General features: G+C 39.5%; 1 protein-coding gene across 2 annotated transcripts; it reads left to right on the top strand.

Moving 5' to 3' along the window:
• Nucleotides 1–7,930: 7,930 nt before the first annotated feature.
• LOC135615917 (uncharacterized) lies at nt 7,931–20,208 on the top strand. Of its 2 annotated transcripts, none has more exons than XM_065115000.1 (11): nt 7,931–8,143; nt 8,358–8,524; nt 8,624–8,688; nt 10,089–10,129; nt 10,416–10,504; nt 10,587–10,700; nt 17,584–17,661; nt 18,385–18,450; nt 18,770–18,850; nt 19,051–19,172; nt 19,912–20,208. In XM_065115000.1, the coding sequence occupies exons 1-10, from the start codon at nt 7,996–7,998 to the stop codon at nt 19,156–19,158; spliced, it is 957 nt and encodes a 318-aa protein (XP_064971072.1). In that variant the 5' UTR covers nt 7,931–7,995; the 3' UTR covers nt 19,159–19,172; nt 19,912–20,208. The 2 variants fall into 2 exon arrangements, with proteins under 2 accessions (XP_064971072.1, XP_064971073.1); XM_065115001.1 differs by having other exon boundaries at nt 19,902–20,208.
• Nucleotides 20,209–20,557: the final 349 nt, after the last annotated feature.

The following is a 20,557-nucleotide window of genomic DNA, read 5'->3' as shown; positions in this document are numbered from 1 at the left end:
ATAGGTACTACAAGCAAAAACATCGCTTAAAAGGATTAGATATCTGAGTAGAGAGTAACATGGAAACGCAAGATCTTAGACGCAAGGAAATAAAAAAAGAAAAAGTCATTTTAGATTATGCACATTCCACTGTGACAAAGCTACATCATGCACCATTTGATAATACTATTCTAGCTTTGTATGTATGTTAGTTCATATTTTTTATCAAGGTATGTAATATCGTACCGTATCAAAATTTCGACGTTCGTTCGGTACGATACGATATTATATACCGAATATAATATATCGTTCGGTATATATATATATATATATATATCGCTCGTTTCGTTTGGTAATGGATGGTCCATGTACTGATCAACTGACTAATCGATACGTACCTTCTGTACCGGATGATATTATTCGAAATTGCATACATTGCTTTTTATGTCATCGAGCAAACCAAGGTCATTATTTGTTCGAGATCATCTCAATACATAAATATTTTCAGCATTTGTAAGTTTCATACTTTTTTTTTTCGAGGTCATTCATGGCTCCTTTGACTTATGAAGATTGGCAGAAAATTTCTGAAGCTTTTTGGGTTCAAAGAAAATAGAATCATAAATGAGAATAAAATCATCCTTCATCTTTTATACATGAAGAAAAATGGCAATAATACACTAATCCACCCACATCCCTCGAGACAAATTGAGATCACAATGAAACGACTAATCCACGTTCAAAAGCAAATAATAATCATATCATCAGAGTGAAAAATGTGTGATCGATCTTACACCAAAAAAACAAATTAAGAAAGGATGATTATATCATCGAATGCCTTCTTGATAAAGTTGGACAATTACTAAACCGTCTCATACCCGAGAATGCCACGAAGAATGAAGTCTTGCACCCTAATTTAATCGACACAATGGTTATGTAAATAGAATATTTTTTCTCTTGTTTGTCCATAAACTATTTTTATTCTTTGATTCTATTTGTTAGATCTTGCAATTTGTGTGTGTGTGTGTGTATCTAAACCAACCCAAACATACATAAAATTTCCCAGTGAATTTTGAGTTTGTCCAATCTTGGATGACACCCATCCCTTTCTCCGATACTGTGGGCACTTGGTGGATAGAGTTCCTACGAATGGTGGGCATTACTTCCTCTTCACCGCAACTTGATCATGCAAAAACTGGGGGGCAGTAGGCTGGCTAAGGATTGCCAACGACAAAGAAGATGCATTTGGGTGGTGAAAGTGTCGATCTGCAAAGATGAACAACATTTGGTGATTGGTAATGAAGGGAGCAATAGATAGGACGTTCTTCATCCATGATCAACCATAACAAATATATATATGGAAAAAGCATGGGTCTTGAAGATTAGAACAACCTAATTCTTAAGTTCCGCATTATATAAAGAGATCGTAATATCCTTTTTTTATTTTTTATTCTTTTCTCGTGATTATTTATTAACTTCTTATCTTCTCTTACTCATGCGTGTCTCAATCATCTCTCCCTTATTCGTATAAATAGATTAAACTATGAGTTGAATCTATTTTCTTTTACTTGACTACCATATTATAAACAGATGGAATTTGGGTCAAATTGGATATCAAATCAACATACAAACTAAAACGTGTTAATTTGTAGACTAAACCTGATTTATGTTATATGACTCTCTTAATTCTTTTTTTTTATTATTAATATGTGACTATTCTTTTAGTCCTCTTTTGATTTTCTCGTTATGTATGAATATGTGGCATATGTGAGTGACTATTCTTTTAGTCAATCTTTTCGATTTCATTAGCATCAATTTCCTAACTTCCTAAGTTGTCCTATTTTAAACATTCAAGGAAAACTTACAATTGTTTTGTAGGGTTCTAAGACCATATCCAAATTTCTCCTCAAGTTCATCCGAGATCCATCAACTCTATCTCTATATCAGACTACGAAAGAGGTCTTTAGATGTGCTAATTAGTGGATTACTCAGTAGTTCTACTGTCGTTCTCTACGATGCTTTAAGCAAAGTGCCCACTTTAGCTAGGATTCTCTTTCTTTTATGCCTGTTTTGATAGAAAATAATTCAGTGGGATACCAAATATTTTAGGAAATTGCTTCCTCAAGAAATGTAGTCTAGAAAGAGGACCAAATCATGATATTTCCTTGTTTTCCCTGTGGTTATATCATTATCTCTCTTCTTTCCTACTTCTCTCTTCGATATGGTTGTGGTTTCTTTCAAAACCTACTCAAAGTCTCCTGAAACTACAGGAGACAGATTTATATCCATATCCAGGTAAATAGTCCTCCATACAACATATTATTCGTTCAAATTATTTTTGATGGAGGAAGCATAGTCATCCAAACAAGTTCAAAATCGTCTGGCCTCAGAAAGCAGCGACATCCACTGTTGCTATTTTGCTTTGCTTCAAAGTAAATAGACACGCTTGGACGAAAAAACAACTTAATCTGTATTTTGCATGCAACTATATATCTCTTCAAAATTATATTTTACTGCAGAAGCACAGTGGTTCAGATAAATGATAGTGTTGCGGCCTCGGAAAGCAGCAACCTCCGCTGCGGTTGCTCTTTTGCTTTATCTCAAAGCGAAAAGCACAAAACGCCTGATGCGTGACAGTCCATCTTAATTCCATGCTGTCACCCCTTGGTTTTTCGTTAAAGCGAGGGAACTCGTGCTTTAGGAATCCTAACAGTTGAATGTGACGATGAGAAGCAATGTAAATAGATGCAAAAGGAACAGTGAAAGAGAGGAATATGTTCTTCGTAGGAAAAGGGAATGTGAATTAGGGAGCCATGAGGAACTAATGGATGATACACAGGCAAGCTTTAGTGATTGATGGGGGGGTTGAGTTGGGGCCTAACGAATCCAAAGGAGAAGTGGGGTAGAGGGGACATAGCTGCAGCAGTAAGACGGCAATAAAAAAGCATAAAGAAAACTCACTCAGCACAAAAAACTAAGTACCAATACATATTGTTTTTGGGGGTGCATGGATAAGAGCGCTTCCTTGTTGTTGTAAGAGGGAATTCTAAAGCAAGTCTTTCGTTTGCTGGTGCCCTATTCCCCCCACACATCCCTCCTTTAGTGGTTGCTCAGTAAGGGAACCACCGGAAAGATACTTGGCTTCCCGAGGATTGTGTTCCAATCTCTTTATTCATACCTGACAGAACCTTCTAAAACAGCCTTGGATTTGCTTCGGTTGCAGCCATATATGATTGAAGTGAATCTGATTTCTCTAGGCGTTTTTGGGTCACTGAGCTTTATGCTTTTAGACCAAACCCCCGTATGTGATATATGGGAGGACTGTATCCACAGGAATAGAGCACATGAAGAGTAGGATCTGCCTTTTAATTCTAAACCGGAAGCGCCTCCTATCTCTGTGGCTGACGGGAGGACCAATAATGGATTCTTACACTCGTAGGCTCCTCCTTGCGGTGCTTCTATGCGTTGTGTTGTTGTCATCTTGGAAGCCAGAGCAGGTGTGCGGCCTGAGAAACGTAGGCCTCGTTCTCCGGCGGAACGAAGAGCAAACCGCGGTAGCAAAGAGCCAACGCTTCCTCGCCAGCGTTGATGCTGTCGACATTGACGCGAGCAAGAAACCTGCGGCCGGCCCGTCGCCTGTCGATCCTTACAGCGCGAGCAAACGTCGAGTGCGAAGAGGGTCAGATCCCATTCACAACCGGTGCTGAAGCTTTGAGATTGAGAAGCCGCAGGGAAACAACCAAAGCTCGGGGGGAGAAACCCATCATGCAGAGGAACTACAAAGAGGCCATGAGGTTTTGCTAATTGTAACGCTTTGTTTCTTTGTTCCTCATTTGACAGTGTATCTCTCTTGTTCCATCACCCAATGGTTTTGCCACAGAGCTCTACCTGTACATAACTGTTTAAGGGCATAACTGTACATAACGAGTTGGATGTTCAAATCAAATCCATCACGGTGGCTGGCTTGATCCAGCAGCAGCTATCGAGAAATCTTATACGAAAAATTCTAATCGAAAGCAATCTGGTCAACTTTGGGCAGTAGATAAGATCAAGATCGACATGTTCTACCAACATGACTTCATCATTGGCTCATTTTGCGACAGGCAGTAATCACATAGCCATTAAGCTCTAATTTATTGCCTAATCTGTAATCTAGTTAGAGAGGTGACTTGAAGCCACAACACATGATACAGTGTCGAGAGATAAAACTCAAATCTAATGCTATAAAAACAAATATTTATAGTCAACACAGATCTTTCTATAGAGATACGAAACTCACAGGAGGACGATAAGAGACTAATGCCAACGAGGCACCTTGGTGACAGAGTGCCATAAATTGTAGGAACTCAATAGGTACCAAAGTTTTCCTTCTCATGAGAAACCCTGAAAAGATGAGGTAAAGCAATTGTTTTCTTGCCACTGGTTTTCCATTTCTGGAACTTGAATCCGGATTACTTTGAAGGATATTGTTCTGTTTTGCAGAACCAGGGATGCTGCCAAACAAGAAAGAAGAGTGTATGATACAGAAGATGATAGCATGATTTTAAATAACTCTCCAAAGGCTAATTAAAACTAATCTAATATACAAAGATATAAGGTTTGACAGATTTAGAAAAAATGATCCACCTTTGATGTGACAAGCTGTTTCGTTGCAGAGCATTTCTTCTCATCAGAGCATGTACTTTTGCTTCATGGCTATTGGCAAGAAAAATAACCGAGCTATATTAGAATTAATACAACATAAGGTTTGGATCCAGAAAACAAATCCCAAGTCACCTATTACAGTACTCCAATTTTGCCGCCTTCATCAGGTTACTTTTCACATTGGACAAGCCATTACTCGGTCCAATTCCTATAATCAGTCATCAAACATGTTAATTTGGAAAAACTACTATATATACATCATATGTTTTTTGTGATCTAGCAAAGTTGGTTACTGCAGCAACCAGCATTTAGTTCACTTTTTTCGGACATTCACAATCCTCAAAATAAAACACATCAAACACAGGAATAAAGAAGTTACCTCGCCGGTGGCCTCTCTTATTTTTTGAGGGTGGAATTTTAGAACAAATTTGGATTTTCCGACTTTGTTTCTCTTCAAAGAACAAAAAGTAACAATTACAAAACATCTACAAACATTTTCAAATGATGTAAAAATAATGTGTTAGCTTATTAATAATTTCAACCTTAATTGGTAGAATAATTTACCAACCTAGAACAATGTGTTAATCTAGAATGACTTCATTAGTCCTTGCAAGCTAAATGACTTCTTCAAAATTTTGCAAGATAAACACCAGACTTATTGGCATCAGACAAAACGAGAGACTTCACGATCCCAAACTTAGTCCAAAAATGTTAACAATAAACAACAGCTTGTTGATAAAAGGCTATTTCTCTCTTGATAATAAATATTAATAAGGCAGTCTTAATGATGATGATCAAGAATTCCATCTTAACTGCCATATATATGGTCTGCCCCAAGGCCAATGCTTCAATAAGCAGAACAGGCCACTATTGGCCCTTTAAACACAATACTTAGATTAGACAACAAAACCAATACCACCAATTTTTAGGCAAAGCCCAATCTTGGTCACAAATGCATATCATGTGAGAGTTGGGTTCCAAATGTAAATACTACATTAAATTTTAACCACTAACAAATGATGGAACAACTTATGCTAATACATAGAAATGGATTTTTATAATTATGTCATAATTATCCTCAAATATAGCATGTTTTGTTTGATAACATTCAATCAAACCTACAACTTGTTGATCGGGTAATGCTCAAGCCCGACATGTGTCATGAAATTATAAAAAAAGTAGGAAAATTACATGTCTTGAGGACTCAAATGTACAATCTGCTACTATGACACCATGTTGGGATTATTCCTGAGAATCCTCATAATTTGACAGTTCAAACAATCAACATTTTCCATAGGGAAAAAGTTCAAATATAAAAACTCAAGCAAGAAGCCTAAACAGCATAATCACAAAATGAAACACTATGTGCTTCTGCACCTATCAGCCAATAGTTGCAGACAGACATCTGATTTATTTGTCTTAAATACTTATATTGCCACAGTGAAAATGCACCTGTGATGAAAGCAGCATTCTGAAGCTAGATGCTGTTCAACTTAAGCAATGTACCAGTTGGTGCAGTTCAAACAATACTCCATGCTACAGAACATATAATTAACAGGCACAAAATATATAAGTGTATGATGACTCACTAGCTTGACTCTCTGCATAATTCTGTTTAAGTTTCTTGGCCATTCTATTTTTAGCTTCTTCCCTTTCCTTTTGCTTTGCCTACAAGCAAGTCATGCAAATTCAACATGCCATATATCTTTTGAAATATAAATTTATAGACAATAGACATGACATCCTAAGATTTCCTTTTAGCAATCTCTGCAGAACTTCTATGCCGAGAATGTGGTTGGCATGGTTCTTGGCTAGTGATTCTATTTCTTCACCCAGAAAATTATAGAATGGCAAAAAAATCATTTATAATAAGAGCAGAAAATCCTAGCAAAATGATGCAGCACCTCATAAGCAGTCTCCACTTAGAGACTACTTTCTTCTGTTTCATCCTGTTGATCACAGTATTTGCACTCTCCACTCCAAATTGTTGCTCATAGAATCTTTTCCACGAGTCATCTGTCACTGGACTGAGGTCCTTCCCTAAAATGGCATAGTAAAATCAATTATCAATGGTAGTGACTCGGAAAGCTTAAGATTAATACGAAGACCACGACCATGTAAGAATTTCAAAAGAGGACTGTAGCAACGCATGACTTTCTTTCGTTGAGTTCTCAATGTGGGTCAACTCATTAATGTTACAGCGAGGTAAGATGTCCTTCAATAGGTGTAACTCCATGTCTCCAACATCTTCGATGTACCTAAGGCTAGCGATCGCCGTGTCCATGCATAGCTCCACCAATGTGGGAACTTTCCTGCGGGATTCCATTCACCACTACAGATCTTGATCTGCGGAACCGTTTAGATCCCGCAAATTGAATGTTCACGCTCTAGTTATCTCTGCATTTAGGGTAGATTCCTACTAAACTATAGCACACTATACCAATCATATATTCCATCCAAGAAACAAACACAACAAAAAAGATGACAAAGGAACGGATTCGATTGATTAAAGGTAAATTTTGTAGAACAGAAATATCACATTAAAAAAACAATCAATTCCCCCAAATCGAGTGACAGAAAGAGGGTTGAATGGATATCTAATTTTGGTTCCGTGCGATCCGAAGATAACCGAATCGAAAATGCCGAAGGAAAATTAGATCGTGAAAGAATCCATATCTCATCAAACCGCACCTCGATCGTACGACCATATGGAGGAGCGACGAGCCGAGACGGGAAAGAAGAGGACTTTGTGGTTATAATTTATAATATTTCTAAATCTTTTCATATAAATCGCCGGAAAAAAGAGTCGTAAATGTAACAGACTACGGATTCACTGGGCCAGGCTGCACAATGTCACTGAGTCAGCCCAAAATAAGTCTTCTAGGGATGCTATGCCACGCAGCGTGATACGCTACCGCCAAGCGTTCGCTTTGTGATTGCAGCTATAGGAGAAGAATAGATGAGAACCGCCTGCTAAAAGCAGAATGATGATGATGAATTTTGTAAGGTTTAAGTAAATCATGTAGTGTTTTTCTATAAATTTACATTAATATACAACTTTTTTTTGGGGGAAAAAAATACTATTTTGTTTTTTAAATAATAATATAAACTATAGAAGGGAAGAAATAAAAGAAAGTGATGGAAACTAAAGATGAGAATAGATAAATATTATAAATGTTTATTACTGGAATAAAAATTAATGCATATGAAAAAAAGAAAAAAAGGCAACCGTTAACATAAGTAGTTAATGAGTCTTTTTATTCCTTTTACAGCAGCGTCGCTGTCGAATTCAAATATATCTAGGTGGAAGAGGGTAACATTTGGGAAGTATTGGAAGCCTCGAGGTCTTCTCAAAATAGGAACGCGAAAGATCGAATGTTGAGGTTCCGAAATTTCTTCTGCCGATCGAAGCTCGTCGCCACCCTTATCTGGATCTCCGTTTCCGTCCTTGTCTACCTCGCGTTTCGAATCTCCCTGGAGAGCTCCGATCCCTCCCGGGCGCTCGTCACATCCTCCGATTCCGGTAATTTTCAACCATAATTTTCCCTAATTTTTTCAATATAAACTCTTGCATCAGTGGAGATACTTTGTGCGACGGATTAATGATCCGAACGAATGGGTTCATGGACATATTCCTGATGAATCGGGAAATCCCTTTTTGTTTTCTCTTTCGATTCGGTTGCTTGGACAGACGGATCATTGTATCGCGATTAAATAATTTTATGTTTTTGGATCAGAGTCTAGGATGTCGATCTTGGAGCGGCGGAAGATTTTGTATGATAAGATGGCTAAGGACTTGGATGAGCACGGCGCAGCATTCTTGAAGCACGGAGAGACTTCACAGTCACTGTCAATTTCAGATCTATTTGAGCAGAAAAATGATTCTGTTACTCCGGTGCTGAAGGTGGATTAGTCTTTGTTGACGCTTTACTTTGTTTGTTCTTGAGGATTTTATTTTTCACTATTGGCTTTGATTGTTGTATAATTATTTTTGTTCAAATAGATGGCGGACCCTCCTGTTCGGGCAACGGTGCTTCACTTGAACAGTGAACACTCAATACCAATTTCGTATGTGATACTCACATTATCTGAAGTCTGTTTGTGGAGAATCCTTTACAGTTAAATGAGCTGTCTGTTTAGTTTTCAGATACTTGAGAGGGTTTTAACACTATCTTATTGATTGGGGAGTTATCTGGAAAAGGAAAAGTCTTATCAACTTTAAATGCATGATATTAGTGATTTGTTATGGAGACCTAAGTTACATATCTGCTTTAGCGAGATCTTAGTATCCTAATTTTTTTACTTAACTCAAATTCAATGCTGTAGCTCTGGTTTCTGCATTATATCTGATTTAATTATTAAATGATGTAGCTCTGACTTCTCAGTCACACCACAATTGTCAGCAAATTACAATAAAATGCGAAATATTGTCATTATTTAACTCATTTTGAATCTTTATTTTTTAAGAAGGGATTTTGACAACTGGAATTCGATTCAATAAACATTTAAAAAAAGGAAAAAAATAACTTGTTGTGACCAGCAAGAATAACTTTTGAAATACACTCTGACTTGCTTGTGCAAATAAGAAAGAATTATGAATCTATCTTATATGTTCTCTAGTTAATTATTCATTTGCTTTTGTTGAAGTTTGGAGATACTTCTTTACAGGATTGTGTAGTGTTAAAATGATTGGTTCAAATAGAGAAGTGTTTGAAGTATTGTCTAGGCATTAATTATTCTGTAGGTGAAGAGGAATGTTTTATAATATAGTTATGGGCATTGATACTTCATGGATCCACATCCTTGTCCCTTTAAGAGATAGAATATCTGAAGAAGCAGTGTAGTATAGAAGCCAAATATGAGATGAATTCCCAGTTGGTGATGTTATTGGGTCCCTATCCATTCTATTGTTAGGTTGCATCTGGATAAGGGTCTTGCAACAAGAGGACGGGCCTGAGTCAAGCCTTGGGTTTGAGGACAAGTATATACCAGAACTTCTAAAAAAGACATAACTTGAAATGTAAGATCCAATTTTTAATTAACATTTGATAGGACAAAATACTATATATAAAAAGTGCTTGGTCATCCTTTTTGGCGAACTTAGATGGTTATCTCAGTTTGCACTAAGTATACTCAGCACTCATAACTTAGAGGACATGGTAACATTTCCTGCAGTATGAGGTTCATAAACAAAATGAGTTACTTTAGTCACAATATTCTACACATAAAAATAATTTTCGTTTTCAGTCTCTTCTAGCAGTTTGTTTGAATGTTAGATGTCTTTAGCATCCTCAGAAACGTTGTTTTTTATTGTTTCAGTTTCGGCTTTCCTGGAGTATATAGCCTCACAGAGTTTTGTTTCAGTTTCAGTTTCACAGAGTTTTGTTGCAGAGAGTGTGTGTATATAGCCTCCATTAAATTTTCATCAAAAAAATTCTTTGCTTTATTCATTTTACTGATCGTGGCAGGGAAGCAGTTAGAGAGATATTTCTTCCCTATTTTAACGGAGGTAATGCACTGTATACCACTTTTGCACTTTGCAACCCTTGTGACTCCTACAAATGATATATGTAAACTAAGAAGAAACTTCAAATTTTAATTTCATGTCTGTAAATGTTCTTCATTAGTATGACACTTCAATTGGTGTCATCTTCCTTGCAAAAAAACATCAGCTGAACCTGCAAAGTGTTTTATTCAAGTTCAATTGTCTTTCTCAGTACTAATTATTTAATTTATGAATTCTTCACATTTTCTGGTATCATATCGCTGACACTATTATTTTTCACTATATTCAGTTATCTGGTTTCAAAATGTGAGCATATACCACTCGAGCATGTTTCACGCATCCCATCATATCACACCTGTAACTGCAACCGATGATGAGGTATGTGGAATTTTTTTATTATTACTATTGTGCTTATTTGGCATTTCTTCTTGTATTGATGTGGTCTGTCTTATTTCTTGAGATTGAAGATGAGGCAAACACTGTAAGAGGTGTTGCAGAAGTTCTGTGCCCTCTGAAAATTGTCTTGGATAGAGTCGTGTTGACATCGACAGGTGTGCTACTGGGATGCTGGCAGGTTCACCTGATACTTCTTTTTCTGTGGCTTTCATCTTATTAGACTTGTTCTCATTCATTATATTTTCATTTGCTGTCAGATCAACTGTAAATAACTTACTCCAGATAGCCACCTATATCTGCTGCAAAATGCAAAAAACAAGTATCTAGTGCTACCCCTTTGATGTAGCCATGATTTATATTAAAATTTAATGAAACTTGTTTGCATTTGATATAATCTTGCACTAGTCCATTTCGGTTTCCATTTTGTGACTCAATCTAGTAGTTATTCTTGTTTTTATCATAAGAATTAGATTTTGTTAGGTTGAGTTATTGTTTTTAGTTTAAGCTCGTCACTCAGAACTGACTACAGGTTGTCAGTTCTCTCTGGGATTTAATGGTAGCATTGATAGTAATCATAAATTACTTAAATTTGTCTAATTGAACTCAAAGCCTTTTGCGGTCAGTAATACAGTGGCTAATTTGTCCAAGTGAATGGCAATGTGAAGGGAGCATAAGGATGATGACAGATAAAAAGCTTGATTCTATGGTGTAACAAGCTAAAATTTCAGTTGAATTTCATTAGGATTGAACACAAACAAGCTTCAGCATGGTGTTGACTGCATTGAAGAGCATTATTCTATTCTTTCCATCGTTAAGATACAGCACAGTAATGCTTCTTAATTCACCACTATAAATGGAGAACAATCCATAATTCCATATAATTTGGAGATAGCTTTGTGATATTTTCATCCTGCTTGTGTATGTTTTCAAGAAAGAAGCAAAGAATTAATTGAAGTGTGGGTACCACGGGGTTTTGAATTACCACTTCAGAAACAAGGTGCACTTGAGGGAAGGAAATTTGGTACAGTATGTTCCTTGTCCTCAAGGAATAAACAGCGTGAGACAAATCTATTTTGCACTTAAACCATCATGGTCAAGTGACTTTGAAGGACTAAGTTGGGCTTTTTTAGTTCTGTCATCTGAGCAATAAAAGAAAAAGGGTGTACCCAGGAGCACATATACTTCCGCCGCTGTGAGGTTTGGGGAGGGTCAATGTGTGCGGCCTTATTTGTAAATATAGAGAGGTTGTTTCCGCATTAGAACATAAATTATTAGACAACACAACTTGACTTCAGACCCATCCACATAATTGAATGGATTTTGGACTCATCATCATCATGGTTAAGGCATGAATGGCCAAGCTAGAGGAATAACACATGATCTTAAAACAAAGTTTCATGTGTAGGTTGGCTATGGGTTCAGTTTCAGTATCCCGTGTTGTCACGGACAAACTTCTAAACAAGGTGTTTGATATAATGCTTATGTATGTCCGTGTCTTTTGGCATGTTCATGCCTTGTACAGAATGTAAAGGGGCGGCCGAAGGCTTAATAGTCCCATTTTAGTTGGGTTGGTGGCCTCTTTAGGCTTGTAAATAAAGGTTGTGTCATGTGGACATGTTCGAGAGCTTTTCGGTCTGTAATGGACCATTTTACCCTTTGTTGTGCAACTATTCAGAGCTTGTAAAGTCTGTTTGTAATTTGCATTGTCTATGAAGTGTTTTTCGGAAATGTTTGCTTGTGGATCCCGATTGAGGCGTTCTCTTTAACCCGTTCTCTCTTTTGTTGGTCCTAAGGGACAATGGGAGGCTTCGGGGAGGCTGACCTTTGCGGACGGACGCGCGAGGGTGCCGCACGCCTTAGGCAAAACCAGCTAAGGTCGTGACATTATGGTATCAGAGCGGGACAAGCACTCATAGAAACACTTGACATGCAAACGTGGGGGACCTAGCGGGGCTGCGTTGAGGGCAGTCAGCAACGCGCGACCGTTTGAGGGAAAACGGGCATGGAGATGTAGGGAAAAGAGTCGCTCAGAGGAGCGGGCATCTAACATTGGCATTCAGGGGAATGGCCAACCCTTCGCGCAAGAGGCACCACGAGAACAGGTAAGCTTGGAAGAATTCGGAGCGCACAAAGGTTGGGATGGCTGAGTTTGAGCTACGGCTCAACGTTGACAACTTTACTTGATGGTGCTCAAGGCAAGCGAGGCGCTTGGCAAAGGACGAGACCATGCAAAGTGGAATGAGTTGCTCAGCGACCGAAATAGTTCTGCAAAGCTCACAGAGGTGAGGGGAATTGCTAACTCGAAGAATTCGGTACTCATGCATGGGCTTGTATGCGGACGATGGATTGTTCGTGGCCATCCCAAGGCGGTCGAGACTCGACGCCATGGAGCATTGAAACTTTCTCTTCGGCATGTGAAGGATACGTCCGTAGGAGGCTGAAGTGTGCAACAAGTTCAGCATGTTGCTAGGCCTTGAGGGGTGCAGCGATGGCTGTATTGACGTAGAGGCGCAATCTAGCAAGTGCGTTTGCAAGAGGCAGAACAATGCACAGTTTGTTCAGCAGATCGGAGTAGTCCAAGGGGATGGTGGTCTCCGAAACAAAGAGAGATGTTGCTCCAATGGGATAGTTATCCAGGAGGGATAAGTCCCGGCTCTCCAGAGGGAGAATCATATGAGACGAACCTCACATGTTGAGGAGGAGTACCTCAACAAACAACAACTCCACGAAGCTCGATGGACTGAGCAAGCGGCGAGGAGTTGTCGCATGATCTCGCTCGAGAGAATGCATTGGTGGATGCATTGCGAGATCAAGTGGGGGAGCGACCTAAAGCAACTTAAATGAAGGCACACTTGGAGTCGATGTGGAGATCGGACTCAAGGGAGGGTTGACCCGTGGAATGGTGGGCGCGAGGGCCACCATCGACTCAATGCAAAAACGAGGAGCGGAGCAACTTGGGTGTAACTTGGCGAAGTACCCAAGCCGCATGAAGGGAGCCAGCATAGAAGTTGGAACATGGAGCAGAGGCACAGCGCTTTCCCTAGACAGAGGTCAAGGACATGAACTCTTGCAGAGGCAGGAGTAGAATCATGCTGTTCCCTGGGTCCTTCATTCTGACAGAGCGGACTTATCTTGCATGGTGCCAAAGACGAAGGGAGCTTCGGGGCACATGCACCTTATCTCGGAGGAGCATTCGATGGAGGAACTAAGGCGACTCAATTTGCGGAGGCGAAGTTGGGTACAGAAGGCCTTAGCACGGGGCAAGAGGACGCAGAGGCGGGTACTCTTGAAGAATATGCCACAGTGTTGCCATTTGAGTTGCTATGAAGGAAGCGGTGCGCAGTGGAGATTGTGCTGGTAGGGGCAGAGGCCCAGGATCCAGACAATGGTGCACAAATTACAGTGAAGTCGGTGGACTTCGGGAGCTACTAGGCGACGGACTGTCCTAGAGCGGTGCTTCATCTAGGTGTGACCCAAGAGTGGGTGGATGAAGGTCGATTGCCAAAGGAGTGAACAAAATCGAAGGTGGAGGAGACCCTGCGATGTATTGGCAGAGGCCACACATGGAGGGTTCACAATTCGAGTTTATTCCACAAGGATCAGAATGCAATGGAGATGTCACCAGGAGGTGACATGGTGCAGCGGATCGTGGTGGAACAGTTCGTGGCAATGCGATACACACAACCTAGTCCCGGGAGGGACTAGATCATATGGAGGTATGATCGGGAGCTACTGGGAGCTCCGCTTTGGTGAACAACACGACGGCAAGAAGGGCTATGGATTCAAGGAGTGAAGGTCATGGTACCGCAGAGGTGGGTCTTTCGGGCGTGCACCGAATTTTGCATCGGATGAAAACCTTGGTCATCAGCATATGGGGGCTGGGTTCCACCAAGGGAAAAGTTCGAATGCAAGTACCAGTGAGTCCCATGAGAGGGACTTGATCATGCAGAGGTATGATCGAAGCAGCTGGAGAGTTGGACTGCTCCAGAGCTTATATTCGCTTAAGGGAGCCCGACAAGTCAGAGGACAAGGTCGAGTAAGCGAACGTTGCTACCAAGGAAGCTAAGGAGAACAGAATCGGTGCAAACCCTACAATGTGATGGCAGAGGCCATGCATGGGAGTTGCAGTCTGTCTTTCCATCGACCAAACAGACTGCTTAGAGAACACAGAGGTGTTGAAGCAAGGGGTCGAAAGGGGCGAGGAAGCGACGACGAGTCCAGAGGGACTTAGCTACCCAAAATCAAGCAATCAGTTAGAATGGAGGTGGACTCGGAGGAGTGTCACGGAGGCATATCTACTGATTGTGAAGAAAAGGGATGGAGATGCGAGGCGACGGATAGTAGTGCCATGGGCATGGCAGCGCCATGGTACCGCAGAGGCGGGACTTCCGTGAAAGTCATTGATCCTTTGCTCTCATGGAGGGAGAGCGCTTGGTCGTGAAAGGGGCCGAGGAGGTGGAGAATGCAGAGGCAATCTTCAAGTACCGAGACAAGGCTGAAGGGCAGAGGCCGAAGAACTTCGTAAGACCGGTGTCAACAAGTTTCTCATCAAGATAGCCGTAAGTGAAGGACTTCGGGTCATGCAAGAGTGCACGACCAAGGAACGAAGCAAGCAGTACGCGGTGCTGTACCTTTGCTACTCAGTGGAGTAGGCGGCAGGGTTGATGGAGAAGACGGTACAATCCCAGAGGCGACCTCATCTATCAGAGAATTACTCCAAGTTGGGGTGAAAACTTCTCGCATTCCAGAAGTTCGATGGCATTGAGAAGGTGAATCACAGTAGCCAACTCAACGCAAGGAGTGCAAACACTTCAAGTGCTTCAGAAGTGTGAGCAAAGAGCAGGCGAAGACCAGTAACCAGCTCGATGCATGAAGTACAACCTCGAGGAGGCGGGCGAAGTCAAAGTAACCTTTGCCTTCTCAACTCTTAAGAGAATGGGCGAAACCGAGTACCCCAGTTCTCTTATCTATCCAGCAGAGGAGCTCTGCACAAGTTCAAAGACCCTTCGAAGATAATGGAAGACAATAGTTGTCAAATCCTCACCAACGGTGATCAGTGCTACTGAGAGTAGATTGTCCGCTTCATTTCCCAACGAAATGCCAATCGAAAGCGGAAGTGATGCGAACCTACTTGGATGTGATAACTAACTGAAAGAAGAGTCAATGAGCAGATGTTGTGGAGGAAGGACCCAAAACTTCAGAAGTTTGCGAGGCGATGCTCGTTAAAGCTCCAACAAGCATCCACCCAATTCAAGCAGCATGTGGAAATTTTGAGAAACTGGCGCAGTAAGAATGGTCTTTTCCTTCATTTGGTGGATCCGCAGGAATCAACGAGGATCAACACAACTCAGCCAACCCCACACCAAAGTCAGAGTCATTGGCGAGTTGAAGCAGCATGGTCGATCAAAGGTTCGACTACTCAAAAACAGCAGCGGAGAGCAGCTGGGAGCCAGGAGGCGCATTGCAACTGGAGCAGAAGATTGAAGACTCAGCAAAGGCGAAGAGTTGCAGTGTTCACAAAGGCTTCGACGAGGACGTCGAAGGGATAAGTGGGGGAGAATGTCACGGACAAACTTCTAAACAAGGTGTTTGATATAATGCTTATGTATGTCCGTGTCTTTTGGCATGTTCATGCCTTGTACAGAATGTAAAGGGGCGGCCGAAGGCTTAATAGTCCCATTTTAGTTGGGTTGGTGGCCTCTTTAGGCTTGTAAATAAAGGTTGTGTCATGTGGACATGTTCGAGAGCTTTTCGGTCTGTAATGGACCATTTTACCCTTTGTTGTGCAACTATTCAGAGCTTGTAAAGTCTGTTTGTAATTTGCATTGTCTATGAAGTGTTTTTCGGAAATGTTTGCTTGTGGATCCCGATTGAGGCGTTCTCTTTAACCCGTTCTCTCTTTTGTTGGTCCTAAGGGACAATGGGAGGCTTCGGGGAGGCTGACCTTTGCGGACGGACGCGTGAGGGTGCCGCACGCCTTAGGCAAAACCAGCTAAGGTCGTGACAGTGTGGGGCTCTATCTTGCCATGTCGCTCTCTAGAATAACTTGGACATGTTCATTTACTAGTATAAGAACTTGTAGGAAAGTTGACCTAGGTTGGTCATGGTTTGATTAGTCAACCAATCCTATTTTTAATGGCTGACTAAATTAAGGTTTCTTGGTTAAAAATAATGGACAATCCAGCAGTACTATTTTTCATTGGAGCTGCCCCAAAGTGTGACAGAAAAGAACTAGAGACGTCCCTAATCGATACAAGAAAAGAATAATACCATAAGGACAACCATCTGTGTTAAAATGGAAAACATTTCAGCAAATTTGATGAAGTTGTCATCTCTAATGACAAATTTAAGTGGTCTCTAGAGTTCAAATAAAGTTCCAATTGATATTCAAAAACCTATAGTACAGCTTTGTCTAGTAATTTTCCTATCAAAATTTGAATTTTTATGATTTTTGGAGTTATATTTCAGAGAACCTTTTTGGGATGACTCCATAACTCTTATAAAGATATGTTGGCAGTCTTCTTGTCTTATTATCGAAATGATTAACAAAGTTGCCTATTTCCTTTTTTCTCTTTCCTCTTTTCCTGTATTTAGCTTCCTCTCTTTTCTTTCTTTTCTTCTCTCTATAAGGTTACTATTATCCCTGGAAGCGAGACAATACCTGATAGCAGGTGGCATATCTTATTGATCAAATTCTGAATCTAGTGAATTTCTGGCCTCTAATTTGACCAGATAGGACCTGATTTCTATCCTATTTAATACATTTCATAAAAGCCTCATTGTACTTAATTTGTGATTCCACTGCATTACTTATATGGTTTTTTCCCTTCATAAAGATTTCAACTTTCTGTGTATTTTATTTAAGAATTGCTTCCCATAATGCTGATTGGATCATTGATTGAGATGTTTACACCATCTTATTCTATCGTGGTTGGAATGCCACTCTAAAAGTTGTTTTTTGTTAACCTTTTCGTTCCCTTTTTCCTTATCATTGTGGTTGCTTGAGTCTCAACCAAGTGCTCTTCCAACTATCATATCTGTTTATTCTCTTGAATGACCAGGTGACCTCTGGTACTGATCCCGCTGTTATTCGGGCTAAACTGAGAGACGCCCTTCCACGTGCACCTAAAAAGCAACTGGTAAGAGAAGCTGGTTATTTTACTTCCAATGATCTATTTCTCCATTGATGTGACTATGTGATGCAGCATTGCATATAATAGGAGCCTGATCAAATGGATTTCTTTTGAAATGTAGAATTATAATGTACACAAAGTATCCTCGTGTAAACTGTCATGTGCACCATGATTGTTATCATTGTTATTGTTATAGTTATCATCATTATCTAGCAAAATTGCACACACACACACAGATCTTACTGCAAAAACCTGATCTTACTGCCGCTACTCTTAGTTTAAGTAAAAACCTGATAATAAGCTTGGTTTATATTGGTACCTTTATAGGGTTACCTTCTGATAAGCCCTGTTCTGGATTGGACCCGGTGAAATCACCAAATCCACATCCCATTTTCTAGTCAGATTGGTAAATATCAGTTAATATTGGCCAGTCTGATTGGGTTTTTATATCTTATTTGAGATCATTTAGGTTTTTCATATTTTTGTATATTTCTTTAACTAAAACAAAATAATGTTAACCATTTGAAAAGTGATTAAATTAGGTATTTTGGGTGGATGTTAACCACTGAGATACAAAGGATCTTAATAGTTGCAGAGATATATGCTATAATGGTAAAAATGCTATTTTCGGAATTTGTAAAGTATATGAAAGCTCTTATTATCATTGTTGTTGTTGATCTGTTGCATTGAGACATGCCATTCTTCTGAAATTCTCTTTCTTTTGTACAGTATGATTCCGTTCTACTTCATACTTCATTTGCAAGACTTCTTGGACGTCCTAAAATCTTATTGGAGGTAACATAACAAATTGATTTTGAAATTGTATTTAGCTTGACTGATGGCTTTTGTTGGATCTTATGGATGCTTGTTGTTGTTGTCGTCATTCTCCACAACCTTCTAATTCCAGTTTAATGTGAGCATATCCTTGTATGATAGCTAAAGTTGATATCTGGTTGGTGCTACAACAAGAAACCAAAGATTGGTCATGAACTACAGGATTGGACTAAAATTAGAAAATAAGAAAACATCCCTAATGTTGTGATGTCATTGCTACAAGTTATATTTATGTAAATGCTCCAGCCTGATGACTCACTGTGCCATCCTTTTCCTGTAGAAGCTGGAAACACCTTCTAATCAACTCCAGTTGTTTCATGAGCTTGTTTCGCAGCTTAACAAGAAGCTTCAAGGTTTTGAGGTAGTATCTTGCATATATCTGGACAATTACTTTAATGAGCTGAATTTGTAGTCTGCTACTTCCATCAGCTGGTTGTCCTTTTTATGTCTTGATATCATTGGCCACTGAGTTATCCTATTCTGATCATTATGTGTCTCCTATCTAGTGAATCACATCCTTTGCCCTTTGCATGTTTGTGCTGATTAACTTTATCCTTTCAGGCGACCATGTCCGAGCTCTGGTTTGTGGAAGAATATGATGTGCTGGCACTGGCATTGAATGGAAGAATGAAGACAAGGAGATTTCCTCTTAGTTGCACAGGAAATTAAGCCTATTGAAGGAGGTAACACGAATTTCATATATGTGATGATATTTAGCTATGATGATCTTCTAGATATACTGTTTGTTGAAGAACATGGATGAAACAACATGCTGCCAATGTAGAAGGGAAAACCAAGACCAGGTGATGAGTGTAGAATATTCACTGGAGTTATAGTGTATCAATAGTAACAATTTGACTCAACTTTTGGCTAGTAGAATCTCGAATCGATAATTTGGCTGGTAGATTTTGACTCTACTCAGAGTAACACAACAAATATCCACATGATTTTATACAACAGATCACGAAATCAAGAGCGAGCAAGACTTTTACCAAGGATATCAACAAGTTAATTGGAAGGAAGTAGACAAAGCGAGAGAAGACCTTGGAAATAGTGATGAATAAGATGGCAATTGATCTTAATTTGTTGAGTTTGCTTGTTATATATGGGTGGTGATTTTGTTCATCATTATATCTAGTGGGGAACTCTCTAGTTTTTGTCTGCATTTTCTACTGATGAATTTGCTGATATCCCTCTTCCTTAATCTGTTATGTCGACTCAAATTGATATCTGCTATTCTATCTTCAGTTAACGGGATGATAATGATTAATATTGTGCAAATTATTGGAAATAATATTTTGTTCTGTAGGATTATATGATAATGCATTGTATTCAGACACTGTATATAACTCTATATGTCTTAAGGCTAAAATTTCTCACATATTTTATTTCCATTCCCAAAAATGCTGGAGACGGTAAAAGTCAGTCTATTGAATTATGGGTACACATGGAATGGAGGGAGGTGATGAAGATCTTTTGCGATGACCCAAGGCAAGTCAAGCAGGGGGTAGGCAAGTCTATTGCATTATCGTTGGGCCATTCCTTTGGTCTAACTTTACATGTTTGGCCACATATATTAACAGTACATCTAACACTTTCCCTGTAACTCCTTTTTCTTTTATTTTGATCAACGTACTATCCTGCTTTACCGTCTGCCTCTACGTGTAGGCTTTCATTGGATATGAATAGATGGATCCGGAAATAGACTTATTTTTCGTACTCGTAATTTTTATAGGAATATTTTACCTTAAAAAAATTTTATTGGTGAATTTATTGATTTTTAATACCTCTGTTTCATCACTCTTGTAATATTACTCATTCGCCACCACCGTGCCTTGGATCATCGATGTATTATCGCTACTGTGGTGTATCGAGCTGAGTGGTGGTAGAGGAATATTTTTGTTAAAATAATAAAAATAAAATTTTTATCTTGGTTTTGAATATGGATCAGTTAATTCCTTATCATTTACTCATGTTTAAAATAACCTATACATTTTAAAAACTATAGCATATAAACCTCTCTTACAAAGAGTTAACAAATGTTAAAGTTTACTTACATAATATGCTA

The sequence above is a fragment of the Musa acuminata genome, chromosome BXJ2-6 (genome assembly GCF_036884655.1).
Source record: "Musa acuminata AAA Group cultivar baxijiao chromosome BXJ2-6, Cavendish_Baxijiao_AAA, whole genome shotgun sequence".
NCBI classification, from domain to species: Eukaryota; Viridiplantae; Streptophyta; class Magnoliopsida; order Zingiberales; family Musaceae; genus Musa; species Musa acuminata.
This window is presented reverse-complemented; position numbering and strand designations above follow the sequence as displayed.